We start from the raw sequence: 25,048 nt of genomic DNA on the forward strand, positions 1-25,048 counted from the left end.
AAACTTTGCCAGTGAAAATGTACGTAATAGAGGTTTATATTTGTCTCTGAAAAACATACACATGATAGACTCATTAGAGAAACAATGAGTCTATCTGGAACATAGATAATAGGTAAGCTTATTTGGGGGTCAGCCCTCTTCTAAGGCCTTCCTGCCATCATCAGATTTAAAAGCTTCAGCAGCATGGACCAGCCATATGACCCCAAGAAGTAAATTCAATATTTTCACGGGCACTCTCCATTTGATGACACAAAACTGTAATAATCACAACTTTCCTGACACCTAAATGCAGGTTAAATGTTCCTTTCATCATTGCCAAATGACTCCTACCTTGCCATCATATCTAACATTCTGTTTTGAAACAGTTGGTTATGTTCTCTCACCAGACCTTCGGTCCTCCCAAGGCAGGGGGGACATAACTCAGTTAAGAATGGTTGCCTAGCATGGTACTTGGCAAAAATTAAAATTAAAAAAGATGTGACATAAATGTATGTTTGACTCAATATTGACCCTCAGAGGGTTTTATACTGAAAAAAGTATTATAAGAATAAAATATATTCTATGAAAATTAAGAACATGTCTATAAAGCTGTAGATGTTTTATTTCATAAATAAAGTCCAATATAAATTTTACCTTTAGCTAAGAGAACTGTGAAATGTATAACTTTGACCATGAAATTAGAGTATTCAATATAAAATTTTATTAGTTTGCTTCTACATGTGAAGGCTATGGTGATGTGTACTTTACTTTTTATATTCTTCAGGTTTTTAAAAATGAATCTGCAATGATCTAATCAAAACACACAATAATATGAAAATTAAAACGGAGAAAGTTTCAAAAGTAATAGATGATTCTGAAAGGCAATAAAATATTGTATTAGAGGCTTTTTTATAAAAATATAAATCAAGGTCATTTTTGGAGTTTTCCTATTAAAAATATAGTTATAGACATTAATTTACAACTAAAAATGTTGTTAGTGCCAAATGAATTTGGTCCAAATTGGAGAATAATTCTAATTGATTTAATAACCCTTATTGGACCATGAGACTGAAATTTTAGATTTTTAAAACTAATGGGACTTATTTGCTTTGCCACATTACCTCTGTATTCATGAATCATATTTTCTTCTAACAAATGCTATTGAATTCTCCACAGGGGAAGAAAAATGCCTTCCAAAAATCTCCCTGCCTAAAATTACTTAGGAAAAAACCTCAAGAAACTACTTTCTGTTTCCTAGGAAAATCCCTGTTCAGCATGGCAGTTACATGATAAAGATTTGTCTACTCCTCAGATGGAAAACAGTCACCATAATGTACAATTTTATATAAGCCAAGATCTATAGAAGCTAACTGCGTCACTTTTATTTTCCTTCAATTGGTCCCAAAGTTTTGGAGCAGCTATTTTTGCAGGAATTCATTGAATACCAAAATATAGGGTATCCCCCCCCAAATGTATACACATATTTTCAATAATTATAAAGGCAGTGTTTATTAAAATGCATTTTATTCTCAAAATTGAGCTATCAGCTATTAACGTGTGAATACATTTTGGGGACACCCGGTATTTACTAGTAGGTATCAGAATGTGCTATCACACATGAAAAGGAATGAACAGGGATAGCTCAGCCACAGTTTTGACAAATGAACTTTGAAATTAAGTCTTCATGGATGTTAATTAAAAACCTCTGTTGCAAAATTTAAAAGCAATGCTAGCCCTAGCCAGTTTGGCTCAGTGGATAGAGCGTTGTCCTGCAGACTAAAGGGTCCCAGGTTTAATTCTAGTCAAGGGCACATGCCTGGGTTGCAGTCTCAATTCCAAGCAGGGGGTGTGCAGGAGGCAGCCAACCAATGATTCTCTCTCATCATTGATGTTTCTATCTCTCCCTCTCGCTTCCCCTCTGAAATAAATAAAAATATATTCTTTTAAAAAAGCAATGATAACATTTTTATTTCAGCTTCTTACACAGTATCCTGATATATAATTCTCTCCAATATGCTGTGCTGTTATTAAGCATTGCTAATGGTTATATCTACAAGACACACACACACACACACACACACACACACTTACACACAAAACTACCCCCCCCAAATTTAAATTATCTAGGTATTTTACTTGCATAATAACAAACATTCAGATATTTAAATTTACGATGTTAAACATTTTTTTAAAATATATTTTATTGATTTTTTACAGAGAGGAAGGGAGAGAGAGAGTCAGAAACATCGATGGGAGAGAAACATTGATCAGCCGCCTCCTGCACATCCCCCACCAGGGATGTGCCCGCAACCCAGGTACATGCCCTTGACCGGAATCGAACCTGGGACCTTTCAGTCCGCAGGGCGACGCCCTATCCACTGAGCCAAACCGGTTTTGGCGATGTTAAACATTTTTGTCCCTGACAATTGTCCTAACCCTCAGTTCTCTTTAATATTAAAACATAACCACAATTGTTGAAGCTACTAATAGGATTTTTGCAAGCATCAATTTACAAAAATATATGTAGAAATGCTTACTGTACTTTATAAAGTTACTAGAGCCCCAATACACGAAATTCATGTATGGGTAGGGTCCCTAGGCCTGGCCGGTGATCAGGGCCGATCAGGGCCTTCTGGCTGCTGGCCGGGGCCTCCCTTCGTTCTGCGCAACCCCCTGGTGGTCAGCGCACATCATAGTGAGCGATCAAACTCCCGGTCTTCTGGTTGAACTCCCGAGGGGACACTCTGCATATTGGTCTTTTATATACATAAATATAATTTATCATATAGATTATATGATACATGTTATTACAGTGCAATGTAATAGTGGAGAACATATACTGTAACAAACAGATATGGATTTAAATTATGCCTCTGCCACTGTTATTTTGAGCAAGTTATTTAACCCCCATAACCTCAGTTTATTCACGTACAAAAGAAGTAATAATATGCAATTCATAAATCTGTAAAGATTAAGTCATAAAACCCAAGTGAAGTGTTTACAGTAATGCTTGGAGGAAAGTCAAGATTCAGTAGAGGTTGGCTAGGGTTATCACACTCCAAAAATAGCATCTATCACCATCATCATTTAATTTGTTCTAATGGTAATTTTTAGGGGTAATATAATCACCTCTTTACAATTGTGGAAATTAAAGTTCAGCCACTTGGTCGTGGTCACAAAACCTTGCTTAGACCTATGTGTTTTCATTCCAAGCCCAATGTGTTTCCTACTTGCCCATGCAAGAGTATTTTACTCCTAACTTGATTAAGAACCCAAATCAGGTGGAAATTAACAAAAGCAAGGTAGCTTAGTTATTCACTGATCTGTAGGTTCATAGCACTTTGATGGGATTGGTCCTGCTCTTAAGATCAAGTAAACAGTTGGTATGACTCAAGAATCACCAGGAATGTTTCTACCTTAAAAGATGGAATTTTTATTTCTTAATCTCTTAACACTGAAATGTTTAAATGCAAACATTTTATAGAAGATACAGAAAATAAGCACTGTAAATAGAAACCACTTGATTACAATTAGCAAGTAGGTTTCTGCTTTAATGACTGCTAGATCTAAAGACCACAATCAATAACTAATTGAAGGAATAGAATGCAGAATAGGAAGAGAGTTAACCTAGGGCCGTGTTCGGCAAACTGCGGCTTGTGAGCCACATGCAGCTCTTTGGCCCCTTGAGTGTGGCTCTTCCTAAGCCTTAGGAGTACCCTAATGAAGTTAATAACAATGTACCTACCTATATAGTTTAAGTTTAAAAAATTTGGCTCTCAAAAGAAATTTCAATCGTTGTACTGTTGATATTTGGCTCCGTTGACTAATGAGTGTGCCGACCACTGGGCTAGGGCATGGTGAGGATCCAACTGCAGCTGCAGCGCATGGTCATGAGCTCTGAAAAAGAAGAGCAGCCCCCTACAAAGTAAGATGATATCCAATCCGAGCTTTCATCTGGAATGGGTTCTATCTGCTAGACAATGGGTGAGTATGTTTGCCAAGACTCCTGTGGTACAGGCAGCTGTTGTAGCTACTGTGCTCTCCAAGTGGCTTGTACCCATCTGTGGACATCACCGGAAAATTCCCACTGCTTCCTTCCAATTGCTAATTGCTGCTGGCCTGCTGCTGCTGGGACAATCTCAGGATCCAAGGACACTCTGCTACCCATGCTCACCAGCCAAAATCCACTAAGAATAGACTTGGAGCTCAAACTACTAGGCTTATTAAGCTTGCTTCAGGAGGGGAGAGGGGACACCACTGGGATTTTAGTTTATGTTTGGTGATTAAGGAGAAATTCAAGGAAGCAGAGATTTGTCTGGATAGGGTATTACTCAAACCAAGAGTCATTTGACACATGGGCACCAATAATTTCTTATCTAGAGGCTGAATTAGCAGAGTAAGGCTAGAGTCATCCTATATAACAAAAGTCTAATATGCTAAGTGTCCAATCATCTGGTCGGCCATTCAACCAATCAAAGTGTAATATGCTAATGAAATGCTAAGGTTGCTCAACTGTTTGCTATGATGTGCACTGACCACCAGGGGGCAGATGCTCTGACTGGAAGGTTAGCTTGCTGCTGGGGTCAGGCTGATTGGGACTGAGCGAGATGGGCCAGACATGTCCTGGAGCCCTCCCGCAGTCTCTCTCCAGCTGGCCAACCTCCCATGTCCCTCCCTGGCCCCGATCGTTCACCCATGGCGTCCCTCGGCCTGTCCTATGCCCTTTCACAATCCGGGCTGAGGGGCCTCCCTCCCACCCCCCGAGGCATGAATTTCATTCACCAGGCTTCTAAATCATTGAATAAGATGCAGTGGACACCTCATGTTAACCAGGAGAGGGAGAGGCTGGGCATTTTTGAGGTTCTGATGATTTGGTTTTACCTCTGTCAGGTCTGGTTATAGAGACGTCTTTTGGCTTGTTGCATCACAGTCATGGAAAGTCCTCATCTGAAGTTGATATTCTAAAGAATTATGTTCCATAAATGAATACCACAGCCTGGCTGTTGGCAACTAAACTGGCTCCCCAAAACCTCTCAGGAGCATTTTTCTTTCTCACCATTACGCAACCTCACTACTATTACAGTACATGCCATCCTCTCTTCTCCTCTGCCAATGGAGGGAGACAATAATGGGAATCAATGTGGGGAAGAGTAAGGTGACATGAGACAGGAAAGCAGAAAGCATTTCTGTGAGGTGAGCAGGACTGTCTTATTTAAAGAGACATCTAGTTGTAGGCCTAGGATCAGGAGGACTCATCACGTCACTCAGCCAAGCAGGCTGAAGAGTACAGACTGATCATGGTCTCTATACTCCAGAAGCTTACAGACTAAACGACAAAACATGATTTCCATATAATTGTCACATTTATTACACAAGACTAAGATTTCATGTGCAAGCATGCTAAAGGTTGAAAGTTATTCTCAAGTTCATTAAGAGCACCAGGTATGCTTTTATACAATACTCAGATTAAAACCTTGTTTAAAGGTATTCCTATGCAATGTATCATTTTCAGGATGGCTGATTGAGAACAAACTCTAGAACAACTTTTAGAAATTATTTTTTAAAGAAAACAAATTAAAGCAATAGATCAATGAAAAGCCAGACACAAATTTATGAAAATGATGGGGAAATTCTTGGTAGGCAGCCTGAATGTTTAAAGGATCCTATGAAATGTCACTCCTTCTTCCCCTGCTGATGCTCGGACAAATTGAGAAGATGAAATGAATCAGCAGATAGAAAAAAAATACATCATCTTTATTGTTGGCAAATACTTTGCTGGTGGCTGTGACTTAGCTGTGCAGTTATAATAGCTTCCTAATTCTAATCCCAGAATGAATACACAAACACATCTAGTCACAGACCTGGACCACAACTAACCTCCTAATATGGGGACCAATCCCTTTAAAACTTACTACCTGGAATAGTTGGCTACCATATGTGTTTCCTTTGGGCAGCTGAACCTTAGGAAGAGACCGTGGAAGGGACAGAACGGTGTATATCCTATTCTTCAACCTTAACGTATATACATAAAAGCCATTCCTTCTCCTTTTGAAAGAAGTGAATGATGCAACAGAGGCAGGTCAAGAGTGTTAGGGTCATTGATGACTTCATTCATGAAATATGAGTTCATAAGGAGGGTTTTCCACAATGGAGTGGATTTCCACAGTAGTGGCAGCCTTGTCAGTTGCTGCTGGTGTGTTTTCCAGTCTACAGGTGACACAGAAAGGCGACACAATGTCCATTTGAAAACTGGTGCAGTGCAGTGCTTGGGGCAGAGATACTGGCTGTACCTAGGAGACCAGCAATGCTCTGGAGGATTAAAAGGCAGCCACCAGGGCACGGTGTCTCCCTCAAGCCCATGCCGTCCTCTGCTCTTACTGGAAACTGTATGGTGCAGTCTAATTGCAGCTCCCGTCTCGGTCAACCCACACAGCAGAAACAGCGAGCAATCTACCAAGACATCTTCACTTCAGGGATCAACTCAAAATCAATATAATCGGATTGTGAATGAATGACTATACCATGAAAGACATTGGGGGAGGACACAACAAACAAAAGGATTTACACTTAAAGAAACAGAGTTAAATAGCAATCATACAAGGACTTGAAAATAACCTATTTAACATCTTCAGGGGATGAAAGAAATTATTTCGTGAAACGAGACGCAAATAAAACATAATAAGAGATGGTTAGTAACTAGCAAAGCATTGTAGCTAATGACCCACAAATAACCTGGGCTTGAATCCTGGCTCCAACAACTGTTACTGATTATTTTGCTGTCACTGATCGTGGTGATATGTATGAGAAAGGAAAAACACACTTTGGGAAGTACTGCATTTAGGAAGCCAATAGCAGGCACAGATGTTCAAAAGAAAGTTGGAAAGGCAGTCAAAAAACTGAAGAGATGGACTGTGAGTCCTAGAGTTGATAGTATTAAACTATGGATTATTAGAGAGTAAAAAAAAAATGGAACAAACTCAACACTCCTCTAAAAAATATAATTCTGCTACCACATTGGATTTTTATTTTTTAAGTCTCAGGATTTCCAATGGCCCCGGCATCGGCATCTTTGAAAAGAATATGAAAAAGCTTTGCATGCTTACCATGTTTTAGCTAACAGCGTGCTGAGTATTTCTGGGACAAACTACAACATTTTCAGAAATGCATTCCCAAAATGACACATGGCCCAGCATACAGCATAGAGGCACATTTTTAGTTTTACATAGAATCTAGAAAAATGGGAGAAAATCTCAAATGTTTGCACAGCTTTCTGTCCCTCGGGATCTCCAGCCATGATGCAAGGTAGTCACGCAATGTGGTCTTCGAAGCTCTTCATGCTCCTACTTCTCATCATCCGTGACCTTCTATGACCAAAGTTCTTTTTTAATTTAACAACAAGTTGACAAGGCCAAAAGGAATATTCCCTGTTCACTTTTACTTCAGAAGCTTAAGATTTCCTTTGTTAAAGTTTGTTTCATTACACCACAAAAAAAGTAAAGTCACCCAAACCCTTCCTCCTACATTTAATTCTACTCAACAAGCATTTACTGTATTCATCTTGCGCTGGGCTCTGTGCCAAATGGATAATCCAATTCTATCTTTATTTCATTTAACTTTTATGTTCGTGCTGTCTTTTATATTTTACTTATATTGAGTGATTATATGTACAATATCCTCACCAAAAATATAGATAAAGCTTTTTATTTATTGTACTAAGTACAATAGATAATAATTTTACTGACTATGCCCTCTAAAATATTTGTAATCTACAACATACACTCAGGTTTCTTCAAAAAACAATTTTCTAATATTAATATGTATAAAATTATTTTATCCTATTTTGAAGTCATTTTCATTGTTCTTTCAATATGTAAGAAATACCTAGGGATATAACATTATTCGACGTTATGTACACATGATTTTTTTTACATACACATTACTAGATTTTAAAATAGAAGAAATTTCATTTTCTTTTAGAACTCTCAAATTTGAAAGCAAATAATTTCCAAGCTCTGGAAACTAAGTATTTATAAGAAATACAGAACATCTTTATCTATGAACCCAAATGTACTATCTCCTGAGACAGATGTTCTGATGCTGTTTTTGAAGTCATTTGGTCTAAAGGGATGAATAATCTACATATCTGCAAACAAAGATCTAAAGTCACGAATAAGACTATTCCAGCCTACTATAATGGTTTATATACATCAAAGGATTTAGCCTAGTAATATATGTCTATGTGACATAAATATTAGTTATATCAGAATACAGGAATCAAGAAAGCAAAACATGATTTTGATATAAACTTCTGATCAAAGAAATGCTATTCATGTCCTAAAGTAGAATGAGCAGAAATCAAATAAAGCAGGAAATAAGTACTTCCTAAAAGTCTAAGTTAAAGATGATTAAGCAAAGTCTCTTAGCCATAATGGAAGCATCTCTCCTTTCATTTCCAGAGAAGTGGCACATGGATGGACATAAGGACATGTTCTCACACCATGCTCCACAATTTTAACTATAAAAATCTGAATTTTATATATATTTAGAATTAAAATGAATTATTATCCAGTGTCTGGATACATGACTGAGAGCTACCTGTGCCTGGCCCATTATAAATAAATCAGTATGATACCTATTATCACAACCATTTTATAGGTAAGAAAACTGATAGGTAGAGAAATTATATATTTAGCCTATAGGCACATGGCTATAAATAGCCAATCTACTATCAGCCATGCTGTTTTGCTCCGTGGTTGAGCATCAATCTACGAACCAAGAGGTCATGGTTCAATTCCTGATCATGGCACATGCCCAGGTTGATTCTCCTTCATCATTGATGTTCCTATCTCTCTCCCTCTCTAAGAAAACAGTTCTTCCATAATGAATCTCAAATGCTTTCCGCTAATCCTTGCAGGTTTGTTTTTTTTTTAATTCTTGGAAGTGTACCAGTATTTCACATTGCTGCCTGTTTCTGACTCAGCCTCTGCTCTTCCTTCGTTTTCTAGATACACCAAAATGAAGACAGCCACCAACATCTATATCTTTAACCTTGCTCTGGCCGATGCCTTGGCGACCAGTACCCTGCCATTCCAGAGTGTCAATTACCTCATGGGAACATGGCCGTTTGGAACCGTCCTCTGCAAGATCGTCATCTCCATAGACTACTACAACATGTTCACCAGCATATTCACGCTCTGCACCATGAGCGTGGATCGCTACATCGCCGTCTGCCATCCTGTCAAGGCCCTGGATTTCCGCACTCCCCGCAACGCCAAAATCATCAATGTCTGCAACTGGATCCTCTCCTCAGCCATCGGCCTGCCTGTGATGTTCATGGCGACAACAAAGTACAGGCATGGTGAGTGATGCTGCAGGCCCGAGGGATGGAGAGCTTATTGAACCAAATGCTGGTGAAGTCATAAGCCAACTAGAATTTTTCGGAGTGTTCCAATGTCTTAGTCAAACTGTGATTTTAATAAAATTGTTTTCTAGAAAAATGCCTTTGAATAATTTTGGAAATGGGAATTTTCCCTGTGATTTTAAGGCCGCTAAACATTTCAAAGAGAATATAATCTATTGGTTCTGGATGCCTCTGCATTTCATCAAAATGATGAGAAAATAAAAATACAGTTCTTCCAAGAGTAATTAGAACTGAAACCCAAAGCAAGCGGGGGCTTGTTTTATAATTTCAAGTGGCTGCTCCATAAAGAAAAATGTATCTTTCTAGACCTCATGTCAGAATGATCAACCACCCATCAAAAAGTGGAGTGAAAGCATCCATTAGCTGGAATGCCCGATAGACTTTGGGCAGTGGTTATATTTTGTATATCAACATAGATCCTGTAGAGGACATAGCTCATGGTTGGAAGTCCATAATTGTTGACTGAATGAAAATTAATGTGACCAAAGTGGACAGCAAAATGAGGTCTTTAGAAATAAATAAATAATTAAATACATAAATAAAACTATTTCTAAAAATCAACAGAGAGCTGAGTTTCTCCCACCATTTCTTTACATACTTCTTTACTAGCATGTATACTAATAGACTTACGTTAGCTAAGGTCAAGCTTAAAAATTAGTAAGCAAGATGGCAATGTTAATACCTAATGTCATAATTAAATGGTGCTTCTAATTCTTCCTTGTAATTTTTTTTTTCATCTAGGTTCCGTAGATTGCACACTAACATTCTCTCACCCAGCCTGGTACTGGGAAAACCTGCTGAAAATCTGTGTTTTCATCTTCGCCTTCATCATGCCCGTCCTCATCATTACGGTGTGCTACGGACTAATGATCTTACGCCTCAAGAGTGTCCGTATGCTCTCTGGCTCCAAAGAGAAGGACAGGAACCTTCGGAGAATCACCAGGATGGTGCTGGTGGTCGTAGCTGTGTTCATCGTCTGCTGGACCCCCATTCACATTTACGTCATCATTAAAGCCTTGATCACAATCCCAGAAACTACTTTTCAGACTGTTTCCTGGCACTTCTGCATTGCTCTAGGTTACACAAACAGCTGTCTGAACCCAGTCCTTTACGCATTTCTGGATGAAAACTTCAAGCGATGCTTCAGAGAGTTCTGTATCCCAACTTCCTCCACCATTGAGCAGCAGAACTCCACTCGAATTCGTCAGAACACTAGAGACCACCCCTCCACGGCCAACACAGTGGATAGGACTAACCATCAGGTACGCAGCTTCTAGAATTGGGTACACTTACTGGGGATGATATGAAATGATAGAGCTTTGTACCAATCCAAGATTCAACCCATTAGAAAGAGACCAGTAACAAGGAGATTGGGGTTCAGCATGAACATAGAGGGAGGAGGGGAGCAAACTTTGCCCACTGTATTGGAGGGGCGCTTCATTTATCAGCCGAACTCTGTATATTTGCATTTTTCCTTTATAGTAGAGACCTGACAACTAGAAACCTGTAAAGCCTCTAAAAATCATTATCTCCACAGCCTTGTCTTCTTTTCAAAATGAACGACTCTTAGCAGATTGTGGAAGTGACCCTGATCTAGAATTCTCCTCATTTTCCCCCAGCAATGTCATGTATTTTATGCATATCGCTCCAATATCCCTGTCACTTCTCAAAAGCCAGGCCTGCTCTGGTTCTGTGGTGAAATAGAAAGGTCAGCACTTCGCTGACTCTGGTGACAGGTACAAGATGTTCCCAGCAAATCAGTGTCACCGCAAAGGAGGAAAGAAAGAACAAAATGAGGAAGGATGGTGTGCTGGAAGATGTATTCCTAGGTGCAGAAGAGTATAGATGATGGTCTGCGTGAAAGATTCAACATTTATGCACAATCTTACAATTAAATAAGGAATCAAAAAGGAGGAAAGAGAAAAATCCATCTCTAAGTTAAATATTAGCTTAGGAAGCCACTGGTTTAGAGTCTGGCCTTTAAAGTAAATCAAGCATATCAAGTCATTATTGCGGTTAATTAAATAAATTTTCATATAATGGTGCCAGCATCCAAAATTTACAGCTTGTGTAATTTTATAACCCAGAACTCAAATTCAAACTTCCTGTAGAGTACATTCTTGAGTCAGAAGCTCCGATAAAGTTCTTAGGGCCAGGGGTGGGCCTATGGGGACAGATGGTTCCATAACAAGGACTAGAAAGAGAATAGCAGGAGAGGAAGGGAGAGTTAGCTGCCTCCTCTCCGCTGTCTCCCCACCACGCCCACCTCACTATCCCCACTGCGGCCACCCAGCCAAACCCAGACTCACCCTTCCTAATTGACCACGGGACTGATGCAATCCTGTGGCCCAGAGGGGTCATTAATCCTCATGCCCCTGCTATTAAATAATGCTGAAAGGAACACAGGAACTGGAACCCCCAGAGAGGATGAGATAATGATGGCAGACTCACTTCCAACCAAAGCGAAATTAACTTATTATGTCTCACTTCTGAATCCATCTCAGAAATAAAAGCCAGAAAGAAATGGTTTCCTACCCTGCATCTTTTCTCTGATTTCTTTTCCACATCAAGACCTTCAAACCTGCCTCCTTTCCTAAGCAGCTCTCCTTCTGGGCAGCTATCAAAAGCTTGCAAGTAACTTAAAGAGGGCAGGGATTTAAATAGATTTTCTTCAACCTGGGGATAACATATTAAAGAATGCAATTTAAAAGCCTCAGTTCTAAAGTTGAAATATGTTCCATTGAAGCAAAATACTTCCATTGGAGACCAAGACGGCCATTATAAAACACTGGTTCTCTCTCCTTGAGTGCCCGCCCACACCTTTCCTCTGCTTTCTGGCACTTTAGGGTGTGGCTGTCAGTAGTGTACCCTGGGCCACTGTCCCCCTGCCTGGGACTCTTGTCACATCTGATCCTCCCAGTGTCCTCCACTCACCCTGCTCTCCCAGCACTTCAGCCCCCAGCTGCCTGCTGGAGCGTTTCCCCTGACTTCAGCATGACTGTCCTTCAGTGGCCCTGGGCAGTGCCCTTGACTGCCTTCCAAACCCAGTGTTTTCACATCACTGTGGTTCTTGCATAGCCAGAGAGAGGAGAGAGGAAGCTAATTGGGGAAGCTCTGTTCTAAGTAACTAAAAGGTTTGCTTTAAAAATGCATCCAATTAGCGCTTATCTCCATTGCTGCCCCCATGAAACAGCATCAGTGTCAGATCACTGCAGAAACACATTAGCCCTGGAATTGGCTGCTTTCCCAAAATGCCCAGCTGGGAGAGCCGGACAAAGCGTGAGCGGCTGCCAGGAAAAGAGGAAAAGACACTCTGACATATTCGAAAATTAAGATAAATCAAAGATCCTTTTACTAATCGCCACTAATGTGATCATTAGAATCAAGGCAGTTACACAGACATCTGGAAGGATACATCAGCCTTTGGTGAGAGTTTCAATAATACATCAAAATAATAAAATTATTTGAAGGAGAAATCAGAGACTTTATGGCAGTGTCTGTAGGACATAGTGGATTTGTTGTTCAAATTCAGAATGTGACAAACAGGTTGTTGTGTGTGGGGGTTTTGTGTGTGTGTTTTTAAACATCCTGAGCCATTATGCTAGGAAACAAAGCTAACTGGATTTGCATTAACTTTTTAACTGCTTGTTTGAAGTTTGTATTGTTGTAGATGTTTGTGTCTGCTTGTGTACTTGTGTTTTCTCCAAGAAATATACGGTATATGTCACATCTCAAGCACATTAGCCAACTTCATATCCTGCAGATCAGAGAGCCAATATCAAACCTTCCCAGGGTGTCTGTATTCTGACAACTGTACCCTGAGACCATGCCCATACAGCGCAAAGTGAAGTGGAGAGTTGGCAGTTATCAAGGTAATTGGATAAGCCATATGAGAAAATTCTGGACCCAAAATAAACTCTGAATCATACTTACATGGTGAAGAGCTGTCAGTCGGCTTTGGCTGCATAACAAGTCTTTTTAAAAATTCGGTAGCTTAAAGGGACCATTTTTTTTTAGTTTGAGAGTCTATAGAGCAGTAATTTGGCCGCAGTGGTCTGGACAGTTCTTCTAGATCAGTTGTCAACTAGCGGATCGAGGATGCCCACAGGAAGAATGGTGAGCTCCACGCAGACCTTCCTCTTCCAGCAGCTAGCCCAGGCTTGTTCGCACGGTGGGCACAGGTTTGAGATTCAAGGGGTGGCAAACAGACTCTGCCTATGGATGGTAGAGGCCGCTGTCACATTGCAAAGGGGTGTGGATATAGGGAGAGAAGTAACTGTGGTCACTATTGCTAACCATCTACAGGAGGCACATGTTGCATGGGACACGCCATCACTTCTCGAGGGCATGAACCACATCTGCCTTCTTGTGCCTCCAGTATTTACCAAGCACACTGTCTGGCACATTACAATTTCGGCCAAAAATATCTGTGGACTGAATGAATAATCAGAGGGCTCATGATATTCAGAGGGCGGTGGGAATGGCCTCTTTCATGTTCAACTGATTGACAACCTAAATGACTATGTAACACACTGATATTATCTCAGGCTCATCCTTCAGAACCTAAAAAGTACTCACAGGAGGGGCCTTCATTTTCTCTTAGCTGATCCTCTGATCAGAGGTTATACTGTTCAAACACATGCGTGTTTACACTTGTGCTGGGCCAATTTTATTTTTTAACAAGTGCTGTTGATGAGGAGGCCAAGAACCGGACTCAGTGCCCAAAGAGATCTTGCCTTGGCTAAACATTAAAAAAAAAATGGTCTCATGTTATTTTGTGTATTTCAAGGCTCAGTCACAGCTCCAGCTGTAGCATTCCACACCTGTTCAACTTATCATCTTCATAGCTACTAGGTTTTTGTTAAGTAGACTCACACTTAGGCATTCATTTTCCATGCTCTTCATGCAATTTGATTTCTCTGTGCATACTTCTTCAAGTCATTTTATTTCAAGTTTCTCTTTCAGAGCAAATTATCTCTATCCTAAAATATTATTAAGAAAGAAGGCTAATAAAGGTGAAGATAATTGTTAGAGAACTAGGAGGCTCTGAATGAGCTCAAATCTCCTGGTGATCTTAAGACAGTAAGAGAACTCTTAAATGATACATAATTAATGAAACACAAATGATAACCTCAGAAGCAAAAAATGGGAGGAGCCTAAAAATCTAGAGGAAAGAGAGTCCTAATTTTAATGGGGACTTTGTGGCAACTGAAAACCACTTTGCGTTCATTGTTTTTAGAGCCTAGATCACATTATTAAAATATATTTTGAGAGCACTTAGAAAGGAACCAGTAATGTCTAGAAAGCAACTAAGCTTTCTAAGAATTAGTTATGACAAAACTAATTTTATCTTCTTAGAGGATCGCAGGACAGGGAAATCAAGTAAACCCAAGAGACTTGGCAAGCTCTTGTTAATTTCTGTAATTCTATGCTATGTTGTATTATGATCTGGTTATATGGTACAGTGACATAGATTTATAAACTTTGATTGCCGTCTTAACCATCCAATCAATGGAGGAATGCTGAATATAATAGGATAATGAACCAAACTTAAGTTATAAAAGTTACGAGAGAAAAAATTCAATCCAAAAATCTAACTCTCCTATATAATAAAAGGTTAATATGCAAATTGACCGAATGGTGGAGCAGCCGATCGCTATGATGTGCACTGACCACCAGGGGGCAGATGCTCAAAGCAGAGATGCCCCCTGGTGGTCAGTGCACTCCCACAGGGGGAGCATTACTTAGCCACAAGTTGGGCTGACGGCTGATGAGTGCAGCAGTGGTGGCGGGAGCCTCTCCCGCCTCTGTGGCAGCGCTAAGGCTATCCTGGACTGCTAAAAGACACAGGTCGGACTGAGGGACCCACTTCCCCGACCCTCCCAGTGCACGAATGTCGTGCACCGGGCCTCTAGGAGAAACATAAAATATGAATGACTGCAGATATGGACAAAAAAACCCTAGAGATTTTTAAAAAAATATATATATATATTATTTTTTATTATTTTCAGAGCGGAAAGGAGAGGGAGAGAGACAGAAACATCAATGGTGAGAGAGAATCATTGATCCGCTGCCTCCTGCACACCCCCTACTGGGGATCCTGATGAAACCTGGGCAACAGGGCATGTGCCCTGACTGGGAATTGAACCCGACATTGGTTCATAGGTCAACACTCAACTACTGAGCCTGCCAGCCAGGCGAGGTGTTCTTTCATGGAATAACAATATGATACAGTCCATCTCAACTGTTGCAATTACAGCTTGATTGCATCAACAAATGTCTAGTGTCTAGAGCCAAAGAAATGTTAGCTTCACTATCAGGAATGAAATTAATAAACTAGCTTGTGTTCAGAGATGAGCAACCAAGAAGGTGAAGGGAGTTAGAATTCCTCGCTATGGTTGAAATAAGTGCGCGTGATTAGCCTGGGAAACAGAAAACTCTGGACAAAACAGTAATCTTCATAGACTTAAAGGGATGCAATAAGGAATTGGGCTTATCCAATACAACCCTACTAATGAAAGCTAAAGGGTGGAAGCTACAGGGAAAGGGATTTCAATACGACCAAAGAAAGATTCTTCTAAGCTTTGAGATATAAGGATTTCCTTGTTACTGGAAGTCTCGGACATTTAGCATCAGCATTTTGTGTACATGACTGGGATGTTACAGGAACTCCGGTGTTAAGATTTGATACTTAAAGAATCATAGGGGATAGCGCTCCGATTAGTTTTACAAATTCTACCAGGGTCCTACAGAACATCACTGAGCGAAATGTTAATATGTGATCCATGAAAAAATAGCTCTTTAGGCAAATGCTAGAAAATGTTACCTCTCTTATTTTTGGTCTCAAGAACTTATACTATATATTAACATTTTAAGGCTTTGAAAAGCCCTAGTGTGTGTGTGTGTGTGTGTGTGTGTGTGTGTATACACTGCATATATCTATATATTTGCATTTTGTTTTTTAACTGCAATGGAGCTTGGAGGAAGAGACGATTTCTCTATGATGTAGTTAAATGGAGAACTTTGCCACTGAGTCATCAACTCTAAAAGTATTCCGTGTGGCTCTGCTTCGATGGTTCTGTAATGAATGCAATTTTGAAGCGTGTTATTGACTGAAACATTGATCCGCTTCAACAGTACCCAAGGCTGTTATTAGTTTCAATTGCAACTTTGTGTGGCATCACAAATAGGAAAGAGACAATGGAAGTGGAAGAGAGTAGCTGCAAAAAAAAAAAAAAAAGCAAAAATAAAAATATTAAGCCAGCTTTCCCTGACCGATGTACTTGGACATGTCACTTCCCTCTAAAGACCTCTGCTTCCTCCCATAGATTAACAAAGTGGGAAAAGGCGATCGCTTCCATTCCCTCCAGGGGTAGGGAACACCTCCAATCACTGTATGGATAGAAATGAGAAGTGCTTTCAATAAGCTTCAGTTTGAATCTAAAAGTTTCTCCAAAACTTTATTTTTCAAAATAGTCTAAAAAAAAAATAGCCCAAAAGGATTTGCTCATTGACTTCCTGAAAATAAATAAATAAGTGAATAAAAGCTTAAAAACCTGTTGGCAAAACTGGAAAACGGATGGTAGATTAAAATACTGTATCGATGTCAAATGTCAAGTTTACTGAAATGCGTAACATTGCTGTGGTCACTGTCAGGAAAGAAGCCCAGTCTTAGAAAACAGTGGGGAGTTACAAGCTTCCAAAGACGAGATCCCAGCAAGCGGCAGGTCAGCTGGCCACAACAGTATGGATGACAGTAAACAATGTGACCCAATGGGCCAGAGGAAGCAGTTTATTACCAACAGCTCAGCAAAACAGCAGACACTTCAGCACAGGGCGCTGGCTCCCTGGCCCACATGCCCCGTGGTGCGACACAATGGGCTCAGGTGGCTGCTGTGCACACAGTGGCTCGCACTAAAGCTGAAGAGCCCGGAGCCAAGGGCTCAGTACCTTTGCAGCAATCAGTAGACAAACCTATCCTTCTCCCCTGAGAGCAGGGGCAGCCAATCACAAAGTGGTCATGCTGTGGTCCTCATGTGGTCTGGCAGAAAAGGTTCTTAATTGACTGTGTGACTATAGAAATGACTCAGAGTCAAAAGATATTTACGCCTTGCATTTCAGCTCAGTAGGCAAGCATGTGCAGGGATGCGTGGTGGACTGCCTCTCCCAATAATTCACCTGTCGGCTGGACATATTCTTGGCTGAATTCAATTTTCATATATTTATATCATCCCATTAGCAATTTGGGTTAAACACACTGACAAGGGCTAGGACCAAATCCGTTCCATTTATTTCAAACAATACTTGATTAGGGTTATTATTCACAGAATCCCCATCCGCAGGATCAGATCAGATCGGCAGTGTTGACCTCAGCCATGCACTTCAGGATCCTAGACTCAAATGAGTTAGTCCCAGAGAGGACCAGTCGGTCTAAGCTCAGATAGCCATTGAGCTTCCTCTTTTATGGTATGCATGGACTGTGCCACCATACCGTTGGTATTAATTAGAACCCAACAGGAGTGGTTGGCAACCACACCAACCAGAAAGTAGTCCAAGGCCAATCGATGGATCCACGTATGAGCAGGGAGTTCAGCCTGAGCGATGGATCTCCTATGGCTTGTTCTGTCTCATTGGCTATGGTAGCTCAAGTAAAAGATAGGTTCGTGACCTGTCTCTCAAATGTGGACTCAGATGCCAGGGAACAACACTCACACTGCCGTATGGGGACAAGAATCCGTGTATCCCTCAGGTAGAACAGCACTCTTTTACTTGGAGGCCTAGCAAAAGGAACGTGACCCAAGGAGTGGTGTTGCAGCCAATCATTGCAGGGTGGCAATCATGCATCAAACTGCTCAGCCTTGCGCGATAGAGAGATGACCTGTGGCCCACTCTTCCCCACGTGAAACCATGTAACTGAAGGGGACAGGTTCGATTTGGGATTTGTGGAGAAGTTTAATTTGGATGACTACTACATTAACTTGGGTATTCCACATGGGCACTGCCACCAAATAGCTTTTGCCTTGAAAGCCTCCATGGTATAACCCCAGGGCACTCAGGTGTTAGGAAAAGCATAGGAACCGGTATGAGCCTGACTGTGCTTATCCACGTACAAGGGACTTCACATTTAGGAGCCGCCTTTGATAATATCAGGCACGTAGAGTAACTCAGGGCCAGCCAAGCCCACATGGAATTTCTGATCCTGTGCACATCGGCTGAAGTGATAAGCCCTGAAGCAGGTCAGGTTGGCAGTCAGAGCTGCTGCTCGTCTCAGTGGAGCATGTCATTATTTTACCAGGCTGCAGGACTGGAGTTTAGAGAAAAAGATAAGAGTCCATCATTTCCCCCTCCAGTACCTCCAAGGTCTAAAGTGGTTATTGGTGCCAGGGAGGCACCAATAGTTCTCCTTCCAAATTTGGCAGATTTTCTAATTAGCTTATTTGCAGCCTCAACAAAATGCATGCATAGATAAGGCACATATTACCTCAATGCCTGAATATCGCAATGAAGTGCCAGGCTTCCTTTCTGGTAGTGGGGATCCATCGCACAGGAAATATTTTCCTTACGGTCATTAGGATCCACTTTTAAGTGGTTACTCACGTTCCTCCCAAAATTTTGAGTTGGGTGGTTAGTCCCTGAATCTTATCAGAATTAATGACCAATCATGGGCCTTCGCGTGAGTTAGCATCTGCTAATTTCATTGGGGCTTATTGACATAAAATCATCATCGTAGTAGGACCAAGTCACTTGCAAGAAGAGAGGGGCTAGTTCTGGGTTCTGACCTACTCATTGGTGGCCAATCACAGGAGAAACTAAGTATTGCTGTGGCTGCACAGTAAGCATGTTTAGGAAGCTGAGTCAGGGTAAGGATCTTGATTTTCAAGTGCCAAAGGAATTGAGAAAAAAGACATGACCCAAGTCCAAGATGGCATTCCAGGTGCCATCGCGGGCAACTGAGTCAGTTACAGTCACAATGTCTGGAACAGCCAGAACTGAAGAAGCAAAAACTGAATTCTGTTGGCAATGATCCTCCATCAGTCGCCAGACCCTGAGAGCTTTATTCATTGGCCACACAAGGCTATTCTACCAGAAGGGAACCTGAAGCTGAATTATCATCTGTTGTGTCTGTGTCCCACCCTCACCTCTCTATAAGTAGCTCTTCCAGACTGGGCATGACTCCGATGGACATTATGAGCATTCACAGAACAAGCATGGAAATTACCAATACCAATTACATGGCCTTGGGAGCAGCAGAAGTGGTCATAACAGCCCCACTCAAATGTCACAGTCACTGCCTTCCCTAATTGACTCTGTTTCAAAGATGGCTAGTAAATGAGTGGTCCTCAACCCTCAAGAGAGCCTGGTACATTCGTCATCTGAGCACAGATATCAAAAAGACAAAGAAGTTTATGCTTGCCCACTCTTATCTTTCTCCCCTTCTCCATTTTGCCCTTCTTAAGGGGTAAGACCCTCTGAGATCTCTTGAGAATGAAGACACCTTAAAGCAGGGGTCCTCAAACTATGGCCCGTGGGCCACATGCAAATACAAATATTGTATTTGTTCCTGTTTTGTTTTTTGTACTTCAAAATAAGATATGTGCAGTGTGCATAGGAATTTGTTCATAGTTTTTTTTTAAAAAAAACTATAGTCCAGCCCTCCAACTGTCTGAGGGACAGTGAACTGGCCCCCTGTTTAAAAAGTTTGAGGACCCCTGCCTTAAAGGCTTCCCAATGCAGGACTGAGGTTCTGAGGGAGCCATTTGTTCTAAGGCAGCCACCTGGCTTTCTGGTTCCTGCATGAGAGAGAGTGACTCCACAGAGGCATCTGCATCTACAGAAGCATGCAGAGCTTGATCTGCCTGAACGACTAACTGCCTCCTTGGAGCCCAACAGAGCCTCATATCTGAGCTGCAAGTCTTTGCTGCTCATCGCCTCAGTCTCTACTTTGGGAACCTTGGTTTTACTAGGCATATCCACAAAGCCTTGTGCTTTTCTGTCCTGGGCTTTGTCTTGGATTCCAGAGTCCCGGTTTAGGAAGTACTATCCTGGACATCTATGGCCTTAAACCAACACAGCTTCCAGCACAGGGCCTCACAGCGAGAAAGATAGTGAAGTGGGACACCCTGGGGGGTAGGGGGCAGTCTTAAAAAGATCATCAGTCATTTTCTAGATAAGAATCATGATCAGGCTGTCATTCCATCTAGGATCGATGCAGTGTAGAGCAACTTCAGCCCTCAGACTCTGAACAGCTTCTTCCATGGAATTTCATGGGATTTTACTATCCTCAAGAAAGTCTCTTTAGTTTAGCCATCATGGAGTCATACAGTGGCAAACCTCATGTGAAGAATGATGCTGTCCCAATTAAATACTGTGCACAGTGGCTTAAATCATGGGGGCTAATGTCAAACAACCTAGGTGCTTCCTTCACCCCCTAAGAGCATAACGTTCCTCACTCCTCTATCAGCACTGTGTCTGTCAGTTCCTCAGTCTATTGATCAAAACACCCTGGGCTTTCTTCCTTTCCCTCTCACTGTGGGGCTGCACCTCTCTACCCACTGGAGGGGCATATTGTCCTCTAGATGTTCTCAGTTTTGACTTGAGACAGGGTGCAACTGTACTTTCCTTGCTGGTGAGTCCCAGAGTGCTCTCTTAGACCCCTAGTCCATGGGAGAGCAAGCAGCAACCAGACATCATTTGGGCAGCTGGTTAGAGCTTATCCTTCAGCCTCTATCCATCAACTCAATTTGTGTTTATCAGCAACTAGGACAGAGGTGGGCCCCTCACTCCTCTCTCTGCACCCTTGGGCCAGCAGAAGGTTTCTCATGGTAGTACCTTCCCTGCCCACACTCCCACAGGATGATGCAGTGGAACCTCATGGTGGCTGCAGACACAGAGGGTTGTGTAGAGCTCAGCTCTTCTGCAGCAAGCAGCAAACAAACCTCCCTGAGACTCAGCAGTCACACATGGGTCAATGCTGTGGTCACCTCGACCTACTTCATTACTTATGTGACAATTTACAGAAACTGTGCCCCGTCAGAGGACAGGGAGGCTAGCTTCACAAGAGTAGTGGGGGTGGGGAAATCCCAGAACTTCAAACCAATTTCTTCAGAAAAAAGATCCATTAATTTTGAGAATTGAGGAGAAAATAAAAATGCCTTTGTCCAGAGATAAAAACAAAACATGCTGCAATTTTCTTTTGAAATTTTGATCAAATCATGAATAGTGTGAGGATAAGGAGAGAAAAAGAGGGTCAAGGACGGGGGTGGGGGGAGAGTTTGCATTAAAATATATATTTTAAGAGAAGCCATCAAAAATATATCTTTGATGATTAGTATATAGTTCTTACTCATTAGTGTATACAAATACAATAGCATATTCATAATGACCCAAGAGATTATGAATAATGACCCAAGAGATTATATAATATTGTGACATTTAAGAGAAACTCTGAGAGTTGCAGGAGAAAGTATACACAAAGACTCCCAATACAGTTCCGACACACAGAAGATGCCCAGTAACTGTGTGCCATAACCCAATCTGAAATGCTCACCGTCTTTGTTTCTTTTCTCTTCTTCTAGCTGGAAAATCTGGAAGTAGAAACTGCTCCATTGCCCTAACTGGGTCTTCCTGTCATTGAGACCCTCACTGAGCTTAATGCCACCATCTTATGTGGAAGCAGGTCACTGCCCGAGTGTGTGGGAAGCTTTCATGTTCTAGGAATGTGTCTGCTCTGAGTCATCAAAACTTACTCCTCTCTGGTCACTTCACTCTGCATCATTAGAGAGACATCCCAACTAAGGCAAGCACTGGGAAGGAAAGAACGACTAATGCGTCCAGCCTGTGTACATAATCACAAGGAGATGCCCAATGGGACCATAACAGGCTACCGTCTGTAAATTCAGGTCGTCATGGAAGATGAACTTTCCGTAGGTAATATTTTTTTCAAGCAAATATTTATGGCCTCATCCAAGAAAAACCACAGATTGCTTAATTCACCATAGTAACACGTGACGTAAATGCTACCTCTGATCAAAGCACCTTGTGTGGACATCCAAGACTTTCTGGTCTTCTGTAAGATAATACTTTGCTTTGTTTTTGACCTTTAATGTTAACCTTAAAAGTATCTTCTGGATAAGACTTCATTTCTACCTTTGTTTCTTGGTTCTATATTTTAAAGAAAAACATCTCCATTATTGCCAGGGAAGAGATTAACATGAAAGGCAATCTGAAACCCAGGAATGTGTCAGCTGCAGAAAGGTTGGTTCTTGTGCATTGCAAGTGCTTCCTAAGCGTTCAAAAGGGAAGAGGGGTCAATAAACTCATCATTTTATTATGCAGGAAGTCAAGCATTACCATGTACTCTTCATTTCTCAGTAGTTTCTCCACACAGCGTGCTCCTTTTACATATAATTTTCTTTTGTTAACGCTGCTCAGAATACTTGTGCTTTTTGAATCAGAGTGATAAATTGACAGATGTTTTTGTTGACTTTCAGAACAGCTTAAAATTTTCTAAAAATATGGATTCAATAAGCTTAATCTCAAAACAGATAGACTCATATGACCATAGAGAAAAAATAGATCATCTATTTTTCAATCCTGTATTGTTACTTGGACATGAAATATTAACAATGACCCAAGAATACTTTCCTGAAGGTTGTGTTTATGTAATGTCTACACCGATATGTTGGGCTTTCTGATCTTTGCTAAATGCCACGATTTTCTTTGTAAAATGTCAGTCTTCTGAGTAGTTTCTCTAAGACAACTCTCTTTGGCTGGTATGAAACACCGCAGAGATTTGGCAATCACTCATTTTGTTTGATCTATATAGACCTTCAAGTCAGGTGGCCCATGCCAGAAAGCTCTCCACTATGAATCTTTGTCTGCGTTTACTAAAGGAATCAAGTAGATTGGAGTTATCCATGAAGACACAAGTTGAAAACTAGGTGTCCACTTCCCTGATAAGAGCATTCCTGAGTCTACAAGCTGCCAGTAGCACCAGCTTTAAAATTGCATCTGCCTTCAATCTCACAAGGCACAAATATGCACCAGACATCCAAAGTGGGTGTCTCAGGAAGACAGCTGTCATGGATCAGAATAACTGTATTCACTGTCTCAGATCGGATAGGCTGTAATTATGTGGACCCAACCCAAGTATCAACTGGACGAAGAAAAAACAAAAGCCAAGATAAGTGTTTTAATGTTTCCTTCTAATGAAGTCTTATATTTGCCTCTAATAACCTCCATTTCTCAAATATTATGTCCCGGGATGTATATATGCATTATTTTTTTTAATTTTTCACATTTTCTGATCAAAGTAAAACTAGGGCCTTAAAATAATTTAGAATGTTAAATAGATGTATGTGTGTGTATATATTTATGTATATGTACTACTAGGGCTTCCACGAGTAAAAGGAATAATTCAAATGAAACACAATAAGGGGAAATGTAATATTCGTATATGAGTCACTGGGGAGGAAAATTCATTTTTAATGACCTATAATAGCGCGAGCTCTCTCAAAGGATGCTATCGCACTGCTTTCTGCTCACAAGGTTGTTTCTCAACGATCACTAGCTCAGCCTAATGACCAGCTCTCAAATTAAAAGCAAATAAGTATGTTTCAATCAAAACCACTTTTATCATAAATTTGCTAAAACTACCTTGCAATTCCCTGGCAAACAGGGAAGTAGCAGCCTTGACTCAGTCAGATGGGCTCAAGTTTCTTACGAAATGTGAAAGCGAAGGAAACGCATTGCTCTGCTTTGTCCTTCTAGATGGGATTCCTTCCTAGTTTGGTGGCACAGCAATGCAGATTGTAGATGTGAAGTGGAAGTTGTGCTTCTTCATCTATTTACTTGCTGTGGATATTTTTTTTAATTGATTTCAGAGAGGAAAGGAGAAGGAAAGAGAGAGAGAAACATCAATGATGAGAGAGAATCATCCATTGGCCACCTCCTGCATGTCCCACACTGGGGATCAAGCCCGCAACCTTGGCATGTGCCCTGACTGGGAATCAAACCATGATTTCCTGGCTTATAGATCAATGCTCAACCACTGAACCATGCTGGCTGGACTCTCATTTTGTTTTAAACCTTTATTTGTGACAGTCTTGATCCATATTAACAATTTGATGATGTTAAATAAAAGTTTGTGAAGAAGCTAAAAGTTTAAGCTTCAAAGTCATCTGCATCCATGTCCAAGCACACGTTGTGGCATTTTTTGGCTTTGTGACTTTGAGCAACATATGTAAGCTCTGTTGGATCCAGTATCCTCTTAAAAATAGGGCCAATAATAGCAAAACTATTGGGCTGTGGTCAGGACCAAGTGAGATAATGAATATAACAAGCTTGGCCTACTATCTAGCAAATGCTCTGTATTTACAGTGAAAATTAGAAATGAAAACTACCAATGTCAAAAAATAGAGATAAACTCGGTGAATTCTCATGGGAACCACCACTCCGATTACCTGAGCGTGACCCGCCTCTGGAGAAGATAGGAAATGCCTCCAATACAAACTCCATCTGTGACAGAATGGCCTTCCGACAGTGCCATCAAAAGAAGTCGGGCTCTTAATTTGGCCGTTGGAAACACTTCTCAACATTGAAATAGACAGTTGGCAGCTTTAAAATAAACTCTTCCAAAAATTAGGTTTG

At 40.9% G+C, this 25,048-nt stretch overlaps 1 protein-coding gene across 1 annotated transcript in view; it reads left to right on the forward strand.

Annotated features, from left to right (window-relative positions):
- OPRM1 (opioid receptor, mu 1) overlaps window positions 1-22,884 on the forward strand; it is a 31,225-nt gene extending 8,341 nt beyond the window's left edge. The window contains exons 2-4 of the mRNA XM_006757677.2: window positions 8,985-9,337; window positions 10,142-10,662; window positions 21,976-22,884. Of these exons, the coding sequence (XP_006757740.1) occupies window positions 8,985-9,337; window positions 10,142-10,662; window positions 21,976-22,014 (913 nt within the window). The 3' untranslated portion in view covers window positions 22,015-22,884. The remainder of the gene's footprint in view (window positions 1-8,984; window positions 9,338-10,141; window positions 10,663-21,975) is intronic.
- The last annotated feature ends 2,164 nt before the right edge of the window (window positions 22,885-25,048 follow it).

The sequence above is a fragment of the Myotis davidii genome, unplaced genomic scaffold (genome assembly GCF_000327345.1).
Source record: "Myotis davidii unplaced genomic scaffold, ASM32734v1 scaffold1494, whole genome shotgun sequence".
NCBI classification, from domain to species: domain Eukaryota; kingdom Metazoa; phylum Chordata; class Mammalia; order Chiroptera; family Vespertilionidae; genus Myotis; species Myotis davidii.